Source organism: Scleropages formosus, chromosome 2 (assembly GCF_900964775.1).
Source record: "Scleropages formosus chromosome 2, fSclFor1.1, whole genome shotgun sequence".
In the NCBI taxonomy this organism is placed as follows: Eukaryota; Metazoa; Chordata; class Actinopteri; order Osteoglossiformes; family Osteoglossidae; genus Scleropages; species Scleropages formosus.
The window spans coordinates 25,070,028-25,084,718 of record NC_041807.1 but is presented as its reverse complement, the minus strand read 5'-3'; the positions used below and the strand labels follow the sequence as shown (position 1 = coordinate 25,084,718).

The window sequence follows — 14,691 nt, the reverse complement described above, 5'->3', positions numbered from 1 at the left end:
CAGTGCATATCAGCATAACAAGTAAAAGCACCAATGAATATCTATTAAAGGGGGATTACATATAAAGAAAAACAAGACTTTCCACAGAGGCACAAAATATTGAGTACCACTTTTCATACAAGTGCTGTTCTTTATTAGCAGAAACTTGAACAATACAAAGACAAGACACTACATCTGAGCAATTTGGATGCAAACATAAGAGAAAGGGAGGGGGGGGAAAAAAAGGGGGAAAAAAAATCTCCCCTTGCAAATAAGCACTACACAGTTAAACTGGGGGGGAAAAACAAGTTTGCATGGAAAAAGGTTTTAGAAATTATGCAATTATGCTGACTGCTGTGTAGACCAGTTCTATGCCAGGGGACTGCAGTATTGTCAAAGGTCTTTGTCCACCACATCAACGACGGTTTGCGTTACGTTACTAACATGAATGGAAGTATGCTACAGCCATCTGATACTTCAGTGTTAAGACCAACAACTGGCTTGATGTACAAATCAACCAAAAGCATGAAATGTCACTAAGCTGTGTGTGCATGTGTCGTAGCTCTTTCCATAACGCATCAATCTTTTCTTCAAACCGCATGCAGATCGCTTCAATACTCCTCATGTACAAGTCAAAAGGTTTCATAAGAAAGTTGCTGTTCTTATATTTGAATGCCACTTCCCTAAATTTACTGTAATCAAATTAAAACTTTAAAATCTCAAGTCCATCAGAAACATATTGAACTCAATGCAAAGTTTCTCCATTACAGTGGTCAGTCAGTCACTGGGGAAGTCCACCACTGAGCTGAGTCAGACCATGTCCCAGTCTCCAGAGTGACAAGAGTCCTGTGCTTGGCCAAGTCCTTCTACACCAGCTGCACGCTGGCAGCTTGCAGATAACCCTGAAGGAATTTAAGGGCCTCAGAATCCAGACTGGTACTCAGCATGGAGGGCACCTGGCAAGATGGGACAGACAAAAAAAAAAAAAAAAACATTCCGATTAAAATCAAAGCAAAATGTTTTGGCAAATACAAACTGCATTTTTAGTTTTTCCAATTATAAAAAAACCTCTGCTCTAAAGTGAGGGGTCAACAGGACTGAGAACCACAAGTATTAACTGAGCTACTAATAAATAAAAGCAAGTTGAGGATCTGTATTGATTACATGATATTTTGTGAGTTTTTCTGCAACTTCTGAAACATCATCATTATTTCAAATAGCAATATGAACAAAGCTTTAACTCATTTTGCTGCCCAAGTTCCTAAGTAATAACTTACACACAGTTACACTTACAAGCTAACAACAGCTGGTAGCATAGTGGTTAGAACTGCTGCTTTTGGACCCAAAGGTCACAGGTTCCAATCCCACCTCTGGCTGTAGAGCTGTTGAGCAAGCTACTTGGCTTAAATTGTTCCAGTAAAACTACAGAACTGTATAGAGAGGTAAATAATTGTAGATTAACATTCTAAGTTGCTATGGAGAAAAAGTCAGCTAAATCTAAGTGATGAGTATCATATGGTGTTCCCCATAAAAACTATGAAGTGTGAGTACTGAGTAAAGGTCTCCTATAACAATCCTAAATTTTTACAATGCATACATAGCTTCTACCATTACCACATGTAGTAGCATAATCCAGAAATTTGTGCCTAGGTACACAAGAAAGGAAGGACGTGATTTAGTCTCTGTCCAATTTGTCCTGAAGGGAAGTGCAAAGCAGTTCATTGCCCATTTCATGGAACATAATGGGACAGACTGAAGGGATGCAACCACAACCCATGACCTGAAAGAATTTTAGATACACATTTCTGGGCTATGTGGTTGAAAATTTAATGTAATGTAAAAGTGCTTCACAATGGGTGTATCAATGTAATGTTAAAAGCTGTGCATCATAGCATTACAGAGGTTAGCAGCATGCTTCGCCGAAACATTATTGCTGGCTTTGGACAATTGAAAGTTCGAACAGGCCAAAAGTGTTTCCTTCACCTTTTCAAGCATGCTTCAAGTATCTGAACAGCTTTAGAGAAGTTAAAATTGCATTTCATGCAGTCACAAACAGAGCCATGTTTAGGCAGAAACACAATCACATTTCTGAAGCAAAGTTTGCTATAATGTCGGTGATGTCTAAACACAGGAGTATTTTTCCTCTCCCTTGTAACCAGTGATGTTGTGACACTGCAGCCATTCGTTGCACTGCCCCAACATACTGCATTTTTTTTTCCCCATTTAGATGCCACTTTCTTCTAAAGCAACTTAGAAAGTTGAGCTAGTGACAACTGACCAATTTACATCAGCTGCACAATTTTTACTGGAGGCAGGTAGTTTAAGTGCCTTACTGTAGGGCACTACAGCAGTAAGTGGTATTAAAACCTGCAACCTTTGGACCCAAATACAGCAACTTTAACCACTGCTATACTGCAGTAATGCTCAAGTTAAGAGTACAAAATAGATGAACATAGAATTTCCAAGAGTACTGCAGATTTGAAATTACTGAAATACCAAAAATAAATTGCTCTGATCAGAGCAAAAATAGCATTATGCATATTTGGTCTTAATTTCATCTGTAGATTGTCCTCAAGACATGAATGCCAGATATGACAAATTTCAACTGAAGATGTTCTTATCTACTGCAACAACAAGAGGCAGTAAGTTAAGTGGCTTTTTTAAAAAAAACAACATAACAGCCTTAAAGTAACACCATACACTGATTTAATATACTTAATCAGTAAACGTACATATAAATTACCATTAACTGTACAGTATCAATACCATATTACTGCACACGAAGCAGCTTCATCCATAGGTTATTGTCAAAATAACTCCCTAGCTTCAAATTAGTCTCCTCCCTCTCAGGTCCCAACCCATTTTTCAACCAGAATAAGCCTTCTGTCAGTGCCTTTTTGACCAATATGTAGAGTTTGAAGACCTTTCAGTCTCAGAAAAAGCATCAGGAACAGGATAAAGAAGTGTTAAAGCAGTCAACTTACCCTTCCTGGGCATGCAGTGGACAGCTTGTGCAGAGACTGGGCGAGGAGAATCTTGGGATTGCCGACAGCATCACCAATGGGGTCATGCTCCTTCTTCCCAGCAAAGGCTAGCTGGGAGAAGGCAGTTTGGTACCCAGGGGTATCCTCAATGTCGATAAAGTGCTCATCATCAGGGATGCTGTCATCCTCTGGCAGCTCAAACAGACCAATAAGAGCCTGGAGCAAAGGGGTCCTGCATAACAACCATTGCAGCCAATGGAGGTAATACAAGGTTAGCTGTGTATTTTTAAGAATAAATACCTCTCTTCACTTTCATTAACCATTTGTCCTAATGTAGGGTTCAAGTGGTCTGGAGCCTATCCTAGAAGCACAGGATATAAAAGCTAGACAGTACACCCTGAACAGGATGCCAGTCAGTCACAGGTTTGTCAAACATGCTTATTATTCAGAGAGGCCAAGGGAAGCTCAGAATCACCAGTTCACCTGAAACATCCCTTTGGACTGTGGGGGGGGCAGAGCGCCCATAGGCTCACCCATGCAGACATAAGACTTAAAACTCCACATCCAAATGCACTGCCCATGTGCTGCAAGTTCTCCAGTGCTACCTGCTGTACCACTATGTCTCCCCACAACCAAAACATATGCATCATTTCACTCAAATGTATGACTGCATTCCTGCCACCAGAAAGCATTTAAAACTGGCAAATACTGAAAACACAAGATTAAAGTTGTGGAAGCAGGAATATCTCAAAGGTCCAAAGAGTTTACAGAACGCTTCTTGGCTCAGTTAACACAAACGAAACTGAACATCCAGTCTATCCATTTTCTCACCAAAGCTTGGTGTAGTCTGTATCCATCATGGCTGGACACTCAGTCAGAACTTTGGTGATGCCCACAGCGCAGATCTTCTTCTCTACCTGACCAGAAATCTTCTGGACATCCGGGATAACTAACTTCTCCAACACCATGCCGAACATCCTAACAGAGATAAAAGCCAACTCCAAATGACCTATACTTTATTTTCCCTTCACACTGCACACACCTTTTCTGAATGTCATATGTGGCTCTTTTTGTAGACAGACACTTACTTTGGCTGTATGTCATCAAATATCTCTTGCAATGCAATTGCACCATACTTCACGCAATATAAGTTAATGAAGACCAGGAAACCTGTTTAAATGGGGGGGGGAGATTGCATTGAGACTAAGTCTACAGTCAAACATGGAAGAGACCAACATGGAGAAGACTGAAGCAGGAAAGAATGTCTTATACTTTGTTACCATTTGTGTAAAACAGACTGCTGAAGTACATAATGGCTCTTGAGATCTTAAAAATCAGATGTGTGTTCTCCTTAGATCAACGTCAAATGTACTCACTCTTAATGAACTTGGTAGTTTTTGAACTCTGAAGTCTCTGGAACAACAGAATGAAGATCTGTTTCCGGTACTGACTTATAGACTCCCTGCAAAACACAACACAATGTTGAAAGACTACAAGATCAATTCAGGATCTCCCTACAGCTATATTTAGCACAACTTAGTTTAATAATGAATGCTGTGCCATTTTAATAAAAACAATACTGGCCTTAAATAAGAAGTTTACACAAAATATACTACTCAGCTCCATTTAGTGCAACTGTCAGTCAGTGAGCAGCAGAATTATCATTTCAAGCTTTTTGAATGTTTGGCTTACTCACGGGGGCATGTGCTCAATGATGCTACTGAGCAGATAGAAGCCTTGGTGGTCATTGGCCTTTGAAGCAATAAGCTTCTGGAACACTCCCAGCAAACCCGGCTGTGTAGAGTGGGTTTAGGAAAACATTAATTTCATGCAGGAAGACCGATCAGACTTCTCACTACTTACACTGTTCACAACAACCAAGCTTTTAAAAAAAGAAAAAAAGCTGGTACTTTCATGAGACTCACAATTTTGTCAGTGGCAGTGTTGGCAATGATGGACCCCCCTCTCTGCAAGTAGGCCTGCAGAAGGCGCACAAGTGGAGGAATGTTCCCAGTGCGCTCCCACAGTACGGGCTGCAACAGGTGTGGGAACAGGGCCATGTAGGACGAAGGAATGGAGCTAGAATGAATCTCCAGTAGCAGGGACATCACCTGGAACACATATGGCACAAACTCTGGAGTGCCAAGGAGAAGGGGGTGGGGAAAAGAATTGGACAGTTCAACAAAATCGTATGCAAAACCAGAACTGTAAATACACATGCACATTAAAATAAAATAAATAGTAGCATTCCTGTGAGGTGTCATGTTCCTCAGACTGTGACTAACAGTCACTGACTGACACCAGTATTTTCCTTTGCTAAGGAGTTGGAAGGGAATTAATTTAATAGATTCCTAGTGCAAAAATGAACTGTGTTCTTCAGAGTACCGAGATTTACAGTCTGCTATGGTGATATGGCTAGGTGGGAGTGGTGACCTACCTTGCACGTCATTTTGCAGGATCTCCGTGAATACAGGAAAGAGTGCTTCTTCAAAGCTGACTACTGTTGTAGGGTTAGCCTTGCAAGTGATTCTGATGGACAGGCACAGGGACTCAAACAGGTAGTGGTTGAAGTGTGGCTTGCTGGGGTTCTGAAGACAGACAAAGCCAGATAAGACAGACTGTATACCTAATAATGAACCTCAAGCATCAACAAATCTTTATTACTGTGACTTCAGCCTGTTTTGGGCATAAGTGCAGCCTACCTTGCTGACTAGGAGGAGCTTTTGTGTGAGCTGGCCAATCAGGGTGGGAATGTAGGGCACAATGGCTTCCTGTAGGAGGGAGAAGCTGCGCATGACCGCTGCAAAGAAGCAAAACACATTAGAGTCCAAGGCACATGGTGTGTTGAACACAGAAATACATGTTCACCGTACAGAAGAACGGCAATGAAAATATGGTAGCACGACACCTTTCATGATGTATTCATTTTCAGAAGATCCAGGCAAAGCCAGAGCTTTGAAGAGGTTGTTCAGAAGCTGCTCTGTGAAGGGCACTATCTCTGCTGGGCTAAGGCTTCAGGACAAAAATGCACAAGAGCAAAGAGTTCAGAAGTGCAAGATGAAGAACTTTTAAAACACAGTTTTGTACTGTAAGATTGCTATTGTATATATAGATAGTTAGATATAATTTATTGATCCCACAAGGGAAATAATTATGTTATCAGCAGAATAGTCACGATGGGACAATACCATTATGCTGGGGCTACAGCATAAATGAACAAAGTTGAAGGAGCAAGTTCAGGTTAGCATAAGGCCATAGTAATACGATGCATTTGGGATCAGGTACTCACAGTGTGGAGTTGTTGGAGCCTCTCATAGTGAAGAGCCTCTCGAGAGCATGAGCAGTGTAGGTGTGTTGTACTATGCTCTCAGCTTGGAGGTGGGCCACCAGTAGTGGTACGGCCTGAAGAAGTTGCTCTTTCGGAAGCTGGTACAGAGCCACAGAACAGTGTGCCACAATCATGTTTGCAGACAGCTTAGCAAAGGCTGATCACAGTGCAAGGACCACATTTGTAATAGTGATTCAAATATGACAAAAATACAAAAGTCATACCTGACTCCTGAAGATCATAACATATTTAATGGCATCTGCCTTTAGCACTGGAAACTCATTAACTGGAACACAAAGAAAGGCTCAATTAGTTTTCTTTAATCATCAATCAAAACTTTTCTGGAGCATGTTAAAATTGGAGCTTCTCCTAACCCTAAAAAACCTGAAACATCACAGGTTTAAATAAAAGAAAATGTATACAATGAACATGTTTTCAGGCTGCTGGAATGCTTAACAGAGTCTTAAAAATTAAAAAGGAAAGCTTACGGTTGGGGGACTTTAGGTCTGTAAGAATGTGATTCACAAAGAATTCTGTTAGGTTCACCAGCTCGTTAGCTTGTGTTATCCCATGCTGAAAGATAAAACAACATATAAAGACATTTACTTAAAACTGATCAGTGAAAGCATCTAAACATAAGACATGCAACCAGAAGATGCAGGGAAACTTCAGACATGGGTAAACAATACCCCCATCTAAGACTGGTACCCAGGGCACTTCATGGTCGAGCCAAGTTGTGCACCTACCTTCTGAGTCTGTGCCTTGGAAGCTAGTGATGTCACCAGGTAGATGGCAGCATCCTTGTGTTTCCAGTTAGCGCTGGGGTTTTTGGCATACTCTGCGAGCATGGAGTTAACATAGCCGGAGAAGATGCCAGTCACAGAGCCCTCAAAGAACTTGCACAGGCCACGGACCAAGTCACAGGCTGCTCGGCGTCGTGTGTCGATGTCTTCAGAGATTAGAACACATCATTTCAAATTAAAATAGTCTTTAACAAGAAACCAAAGGAATATAACTTCCATTCATAAAGCGTTCTACATTATGTGATATGACACTTTACATGGTTCAAGCCAGCTGCCCGAAAGGCTACTATGCAATGAAGACTCTACAGTATGAAAACTTTGTTGAGGACCAGTTCCTCTTTGCTGTTTAAATTAAGCTAGACTTTGTTAGTCAAATCATATCCGGTATAAACAAAAATACTGGATAATTTTGGGGGAACTGTGAAATTTACATTTATTCACTTGGGCACTTTTCTCCAAAACAACCTCCAGTGAACACTATGTAATGTTATCAGTCCACACACCCCATTCACTAAGGTGACTTACACTGCTAGATATACTACTTACAATGGGTCACTCATCCATACAACAGTAGAACACACTGTCACACACACTATGGGTGAACCTGAACAGCATGTCTTTGGACTGTGGGAAGAAACCGGGGCACCCGGAGGAAACCCACGCAGACACAGCACAAACATGCAAACTCCACACAGACTGAGTGGGGATCAAACCCATATCCTCTCGTGCCACCCAGGGGCTGTGAGACAGCAGAGCTACTTGCTGTGCCACCATGCCACCCAAAATAGCCAAATCAGAGCAAACCTCATTTTTTCTCCTTAAGCAGAAGTATGTTCATTAAAGAAAATTCAGGCATCATGAGGAAGTGATGCATATGCAGCTACCTGAACCTTCAAGGTCCCTTCTGATGTACTCCTCAGAGTTGTCTTCGAATGCCTCCTCATCTGCACCTGAAACAAAATGCACTGGTCAGCCAGACTCTGGCAACACCAGATCACATAAAAGTAAACACCACAGAAGACCCTTCTCTTAAGACATAAAGGCAATGGTAATGTAAATTTGCTATTGTCAGTTAACATAGTTCAAAGCAAAATCATTTCCAAATATGATAAACTGAGTAAGCCAAAACCATCTACAACTCATTGTGCACTTCTCTAATGAGAAGTCAAGAGCTAGCCTTTGTCTGCCTTATGCCCACACCACTCACTTCTGAACTCCATGTTGGGGATGATGACCTTCTCACAGATGCTGGTCAAGGTGTTCTGATCCTCAAACAAATGCTTGTAGTGTGGTCTTTCGCATACAGAGGCCAGGAACTGGATGGCATTGCTCACTAGCTGTAACAAAATGAATGCAGGAGGAGATTAAAAATTTGCCACATTTGGTAAGAAGGTTAAAAAATGGAAATAACTTCAAATCAAAAACAAGGATTTTCAACAAGATCAAAAGATAGACTAAAAAGGATAAACTGACCAAGTCATATTTGACCTCCTGTCCTGTGGTGACAAGAAGGTTCCATATGGCAGTGACAAACTGGGGCAGGTATGGTTGGAACTCTTCATCATACTTCTGTGCATACAGGGCTGCATTGTCACAGATCTGAGATTTCAGCAACTCCAGCAGACCAGCCTCCTCCTCATCCTAAGATTAAGGGAGAAAAGGCACAATAATAAGGAAAAAGCAACAGCACCAAGTTACAATAAGCAGGTATTCCAAACAAGTTTGGGCCTAAATTAATACATTCACAAGGTAGAAACTAGTGAACAAAATCAAAGGTTTTAGGTCTTCTGGAATCCTGCAAGTTTCAAGAAAATTTGTGTCCCTTGATAAAATTCTGTCCAATTCTTCCAAACCTTAAGGAACTCAATCATGAGACCCTATTTAGTAACACATTAAAAGCATAACATAGAAACTACAATTGTAAGTAAAAACACCACAGCCCTAAGACCCCCCACCTCTGAAAGAAGAAGAAAAAAAAAAAAAAACCACAACAACTTTGCTACAACAGCAATTTAGAAGCTCCTATTCTAAGCTTTCAAAGCTTAACACTCATTTCTCTACAACTGAATTTTTATGGCAAAGTCCCCCTTCTTCATTTAAGGTATAAAAGCCTAATTATACATAAATGTGGCACATTATGAATAAAGGTTAAAAAAATATTGCCATGCAATTATATAAAAGCAGACCCACATCTGTTTGAAGAAGCTTATTATCCAATGTCAATAAATTGTGGAAATTTGTCATCCAAGTCGCCATGTTATCTTCAAAAAATTCAGGAAGATCCTGGAAAAAACAAAAAAATAAAGAGAAATGCAACCAGGATAGTAACTGAGCACTCTGAAAAAGATAAGGTATTAAGTAAAAAAAAGGTCTGTGGCATTAATTAGCTGAGCTCAAACAGTAAAAGGGTATACTGTGCTCCTGCTCAACAGCACAAATACATGTGGGGGGTTGCAAAAATGCTGATTCCAAAAATCAAGGTTCCCACCTGGAAGTTGAGGCTGTAGAACAGTTTTGAGATGAGTGTTAAGGATGAAAAAAGAATCTTGAGTGCACTGACGTTTGTGGAATGTGTCTGGCAAAGCTCAATGGTAGCCTGAAAGAACGGAAGCAGACTTTGAAGCTATAACTTCTATAACAACTTGATACTGCAGTGGTTAGAGCTGCTGCCTTTGAATCTTACCTACTGCTGTAATACCCTTTAGCAAGGTACTTACACTAAAATTGCTCAAGTTACATAGCTGTATAAATGGGTGTATAATCGTTAGCATCTTAACACTGTAAATCACTTTGGAGAAATGTAAACATAAACATGAGCCCACATTAACAGCCCAAAAACAAGTATAATAGATATTTCAACATCAATATTAACTTAAACCAGGCACAGATATAGTCATGTTAAAGCTACTGGCAAGGCTATTTTGGAAGTCCAAATAATTTTAGTACTTGTAGTGCATATGCAGCAGACCTTAAAGAGCTCAGTCAATGGCTGGGCAAAAGTATCCAGCACAAGCTTGATTTCCATCCACAGCTCATTGGATTTGAACTCATGCCGGTACCTAAGACATAAAGATTGCTTTAGTGGATGTATAACAGGTCAGCATTGTTCTATAATGCCTTCATAGTCTTATCAGCTTTTCAATTTAGAATCCAAAACAATCAACTAGTCAGTAAATAACATTCAGCATCAGTCCTAAATCCTGGTCCTCTCATTCTCATCTGTTAGTTAAGAATTGTTTGGGGGCACACTAATACAGTGACTTTAACATGATCTGAACTGTAGTTGTGTAGTTTTACCAAAGTGCTCCCATGTATCTCCTCTACTCATGTCTCTGCACTGGCTTCCTATAGCTGCCTGAATCAAATTCAAAACCCTGGTTACTTTGCACAAATGCTTCAACAGAACTGCTTCCAGCTATTTACAAGACTTAATCAACCGGTACACCCCAGCCAGGCCCCTTCGCTCATCTACTTCTGCTCGCTTGGTGGTCCCGCGTACGAAAGGCAAAGCTCGGAGGTTCTCTGTTCTGTGTCTGTTGTGGTGGAATGACCTTCCCCTTTCACTCAGAACTGCGGAAACTATTTTCAAGAAGGGTCTGAAAACCCACCTTTTCCAGATCCACTTCACCCAAGATCTCTCCAGCTCATTTATAGTGTAACTGTTCACGCATCATAACTCCGTAAGCATTCCCAGATACAACCTTTATTCAGCCATTATTCTGGCATTGTGCTTGCTCATTTGTGTATCTTATAATATTTAAAAAAATTGGTGGGAGGGTATCGGGATTTATCTATCCTGTGTCTTATGCACCTACTCGAACGATGAACCTCGGTGCAACAAGTGGTAGGTAACAAACTAGGTTTGCTTGAGACTTTCATGTCTGCAGCTATGCCTCCTCTTAATGTAATGCATAAATTGTACTTTTGTTGAGATGTACATCGCTTTGGACAAAAGCATCTGCTGAATGAATAAATGTAAATGTGTACTTTCTTCACTTAAAAAAAATCATCATACAGAGGATGTATATTATGTCTATTATACTCACAGTGAAAAAATGCAGAAGTGCCTGTGTGTGTACCTCTGACAGTGGCCTTCACCTACAGCAGACACTTACCTCTTGAAGAGGGAGTGAGCAGTGCGCAGCACCCCGTTGATGATGTTGAAGTCTCTACTTTGGAAGCGGTTCACCATCTCCCTCAGGAGGTCAGGCCACTTTTGTGGAAAGTCTTCTCTGCCAATGATGCTGATGGCATCGCTAAGCTACAAAGACATGTGAGGATTGTCACACTTTCACAAAGTGACCCAAGTCACTGAGACTGCATCTGCATCTTGAAAGTCAACTAAAATCTCACTAAGTTCATCATAAGAACAACATTAACAGAAATAAAAAGAGCCTCTTGATCAATTCTAATGAAGGTCTAATTAGCAACAACACTGCCAAGAAGTCTAACCCCTACTCACCAAGTTCAAAACAACTTTTCAGCTGACATATTTTAAAATTTAGGACTTTCAACATTTCATCACCCAAGTTACTCAACCACAATATCCATGCCATAAATATTCTTCAAATTTCACCCACTGATCAGCACCTCTTAACCCCAATACTCTTCAATCCTTTGCCAAAGAATAACACATGCCACACCTGTTTCTGAATCTGCTCTGGGCTGCTCAACATTAGATTCACAATGTTGGCCTTGATAGCAGAGCGATCTGCCTCTGAGATTTTGTTGGGTTCATCTTCCACCTAAGAAAAAAACAAAAAAAGACCATAAATATTAAAGTGAAGAAATACATTTAGGTTCTTGCCATCACAATACATTACTGTATCGAAACTAATGTCTAACTCACAATGCGCCAGTTCCTTTTGATGTAGTTCTTGAAAGTTACAGCTGCGCAGACACGGATCACGTTGTCCTGAGATTTCTCCAGTAGAGTGAGTAACAAGATTGGGTAGTTCTGGTTCCCTTCTACAGACTCAAGAAACTTCTCAGCTGCAGGAAAATGGGGAAAAGAAAGCATTAGAAACTGCACTCAAAAGGACCTAGAGCTGTAGAAACAAATCTTTCCGCAGTTGTTAATACCTGGTCGCCTAACGGTCGGATCTGGGTCCAGTGTTTTCCGCAGGACCTCTGTGAGACTTTGGAGGTTGGCATCATTTATTTCCATGGCTCTCTAACAACAAGAAGATTGGTAAACACCTACATTTCTCACAACTGGGACAAGTCACAGACTCAGAGTAGAGAATATCAGGGTATGCAGAGTAATTCAGCAGGATGTTGAAACTTAAAGGTACGGTAAGGTAAGGTCAGGTCATGCATCAAAGCAATATTTTCTTCAACACAAAACCTTGTACTTCTTTACATTGCTTCCAAACTTCCTGCCAAACATTAAGTCACCCATGTAACTCCAGATGATGCTCATCTAGCCAGACCAGTGGTGTCATGGTAGACATCATCTTTCCCTTTATGCCACAATCATGTCGTTTAGGTTAAAGAACCGGTAGTGTGTGGCACAACTGAAGAGAGACTATCATAACTTTTGCCAACTGAAGCTCACTGGCTACTGTGAATGCTTCACAATGACTGCCGTGAGAATATCACACTTCCACAATTCACTTCAATTCTGATGGCAATATCTGGGCATCCATTGCTGCAAATCCCTACCTGCTCATCCTCACAGAAGAGTAACACAAACACACACACAAAGCATGGGTAGTTTAGAGTCACCAATTCACCTGCAACATGTTTTTGTACTGTGTGGGAGGAAACCCACGCAGACACAACGATAACATGTAAACTACACACGGACTAGGCTGGATTCGAACCCACAGCCACCCTCGATACCCGCTCTGTCACCCCCACAAGCCGCTTCAGTTTCAGTAACGTTTCTTCGACATCTACGCCGACATGCTGGTCAGATAACTAACCCCGGCCTTCCTTCCCGAGCACGAAAAAGCAGCGTTTACACGCGTTTCGCGCTCCTTCACATCGGGATACGACCACATCATGTCCATGACTGAGCCGTGGCAGGCCGGCCACGCGCACCGACCATCACCGCCCACACTTGACACCGCGACATATCGCGTGCCAGCCAAAGTAGTACAGCGGCCCGAGCGCCGAGGAGCAGTTACATTCACGTGACGTGGGGAACCGCGACAAATCGCGCATCGCTCTGGAGTCTGGCAACCCGGCCGGCGAGGGGCGGCCGGTCGGTCGGCCACCGGCCGGCACTCGAGACAGGCCACACTGCAGGCCTCCCGGCTCACAAGCCGCCCAGCTCGACGCCCACGAAGTGAAGAGCTTCGCGATTCGTGTGAGATTTCCAGTAACGTTAGGAAGTAATGTTTTAAACAGTGTTTTGGACGCCATTTGGTTCGGACGGAGAGACCACCTGCTGCTGTGGCTCCATCATCCCGCAAGCCAAGTTCCTACCGCTAACAACGCCGGCGGTGTACAAAATGACCGGCTCTCAACTCGTCTTCATCAGCAGCCGCGTTAGCTAGAGCACTTATTTTCTCATACGATTTCTCACACGACGAAGGGCGGGCAAAGCGGCTAGTATTACTCAGGTTGCCTGGGTAAAGACGTGACTTTCATTCACAGCAACGTCGTGAGCAACGCGCTGCGCTGCTTGTGTTCTTCACTCGAGTTGTAACTCCGAACCGAGCTCTGTTAGCTAAACAGAACAAGAGAGTGAACGGAGACCGCAGTACCAACTACCAAAAAAACAGCAGCATACGGTCAACACAGCAAAACTCGCCTTTTGAAAGAGACGTTTACACGAAATCCGCTGAACAACTGCGTGCCCTACAGCGCGCGCTGAAAGCCCTTTCACGGTTCTCTCGCTTTCAAAATTGTCAGGGAACAGCGCGGTTGCTTCGGAGCGCATGCGCGACGGGGAGGGGTACCCTTTCCGCTACGTCATTTCCGCTGAAAGATCGCCAAACCACAGACTGAAAAATACTTTGTACGCCTGTGTCTTAGGACTCGGCAGCGCCGTGCTGTGCAGGACAGACAGTTCTCTAACAGCTTGCGTTTCCGTGGCATGAGTACTAGTTTTACAGTACGACACCAGCAAAAACAGTGTAAATGTGAGGGATGAATTGATTCCTGAAATGGGTTTCACATATGGTTTATGGTTGTTTCATCATAATCAAATTTAAGTTCGAATCCTACTCAGGTTGTAGCGCCCTTGAATGAAGGCACTTAACTCTCAACTGAGAATACGTTGCTTTATAAATTGGTGGATCAACTAAATTACTAATAATGCTAAACTTACTGTTGAATAGAAACATTAATTCCAGACACTTGGTGTTACTAGAACCACAGATTGCTTGTGACTGACCATCACATTTGGTACTTATTTTTATCCAAAAGGAACTATCCAGAATGGCACCCAGCAATTTTCAGTAAAATGTGGGTATCTGTATTGTAATGAATGGAGCTGTGCACCTGCTCCATGTCATCATACTGAAGAATAAAGGATGCACTACAAGAATGAATAATATGTGCAGCCTTGTAAAGGTTAACAGTCTTAAAGGGTAACTGGCTGAACTATTTCATTTCTGCATACACAAGTTTAAACATGCAACACTTC

At 41.9% G+C, this 14,691-nt stretch overlaps 1 protein-coding gene across 2 annotated transcripts; it reads right to left on the bottom strand.

Annotated features, from left to right (window-relative positions):
* Nucleotides 1-126: 126 nt before the first annotated feature.
* On the bottom strand, nucleotides 127-13,982 carry cse1l (CSE1 chromosome segregation 1-like (yeast)). 2 transcript variants are annotated; one of them, XM_018762794.1, is made up of 25 exons: nucleotides 13,855-13,982; nucleotides 12,177-12,267; nucleotides 11,944-12,086; nucleotides 11,738-11,839; nucleotides 11,210-11,355; nucleotides 10,063-10,153; nucleotides 9,583-9,690; nucleotides 9,285-9,377; nucleotides 8,568-8,735; nucleotides 8,302-8,431; nucleotides 7,979-8,044; nucleotides 7,038-7,240; nucleotides 6,780-6,864; nucleotides 6,516-6,577; nucleotides 6,253-6,389; nucleotides 5,872-5,975; nucleotides 5,666-5,763; nucleotides 5,401-5,551; nucleotides 4,889-5,097; nucleotides 4,660-4,757; nucleotides 4,340-4,425; nucleotides 4,052-4,133; nucleotides 3,795-3,941; nucleotides 2,964-3,195; nucleotides 127-935 (listed from the first exon to the last, which is right to left on the bottom strand). In XM_018762794.1, the coding sequence occupies exons 2-25, from the start codon at nucleotides 12,259-12,261 to the stop codon at nucleotides 846-848; spliced, it is 2,916 nt and encodes a 971-aa protein (XP_018618310.1). In that variant the 5' UTR covers nucleotides 12,262-12,267; nucleotides 13,855-13,982; the 3' UTR covers nucleotides 127-845. The 2 variants fall into 2 exon arrangements, with proteins under 2 accessions (XP_018618310.1, XP_018618302.1); XM_018762786.2 differs by lacking the exon at nucleotides 13,855-13,982 and adding an exon at nucleotides 13,486-13,840.
* Nucleotides 13,983-14,691: the final 709 nt, after the last annotated feature.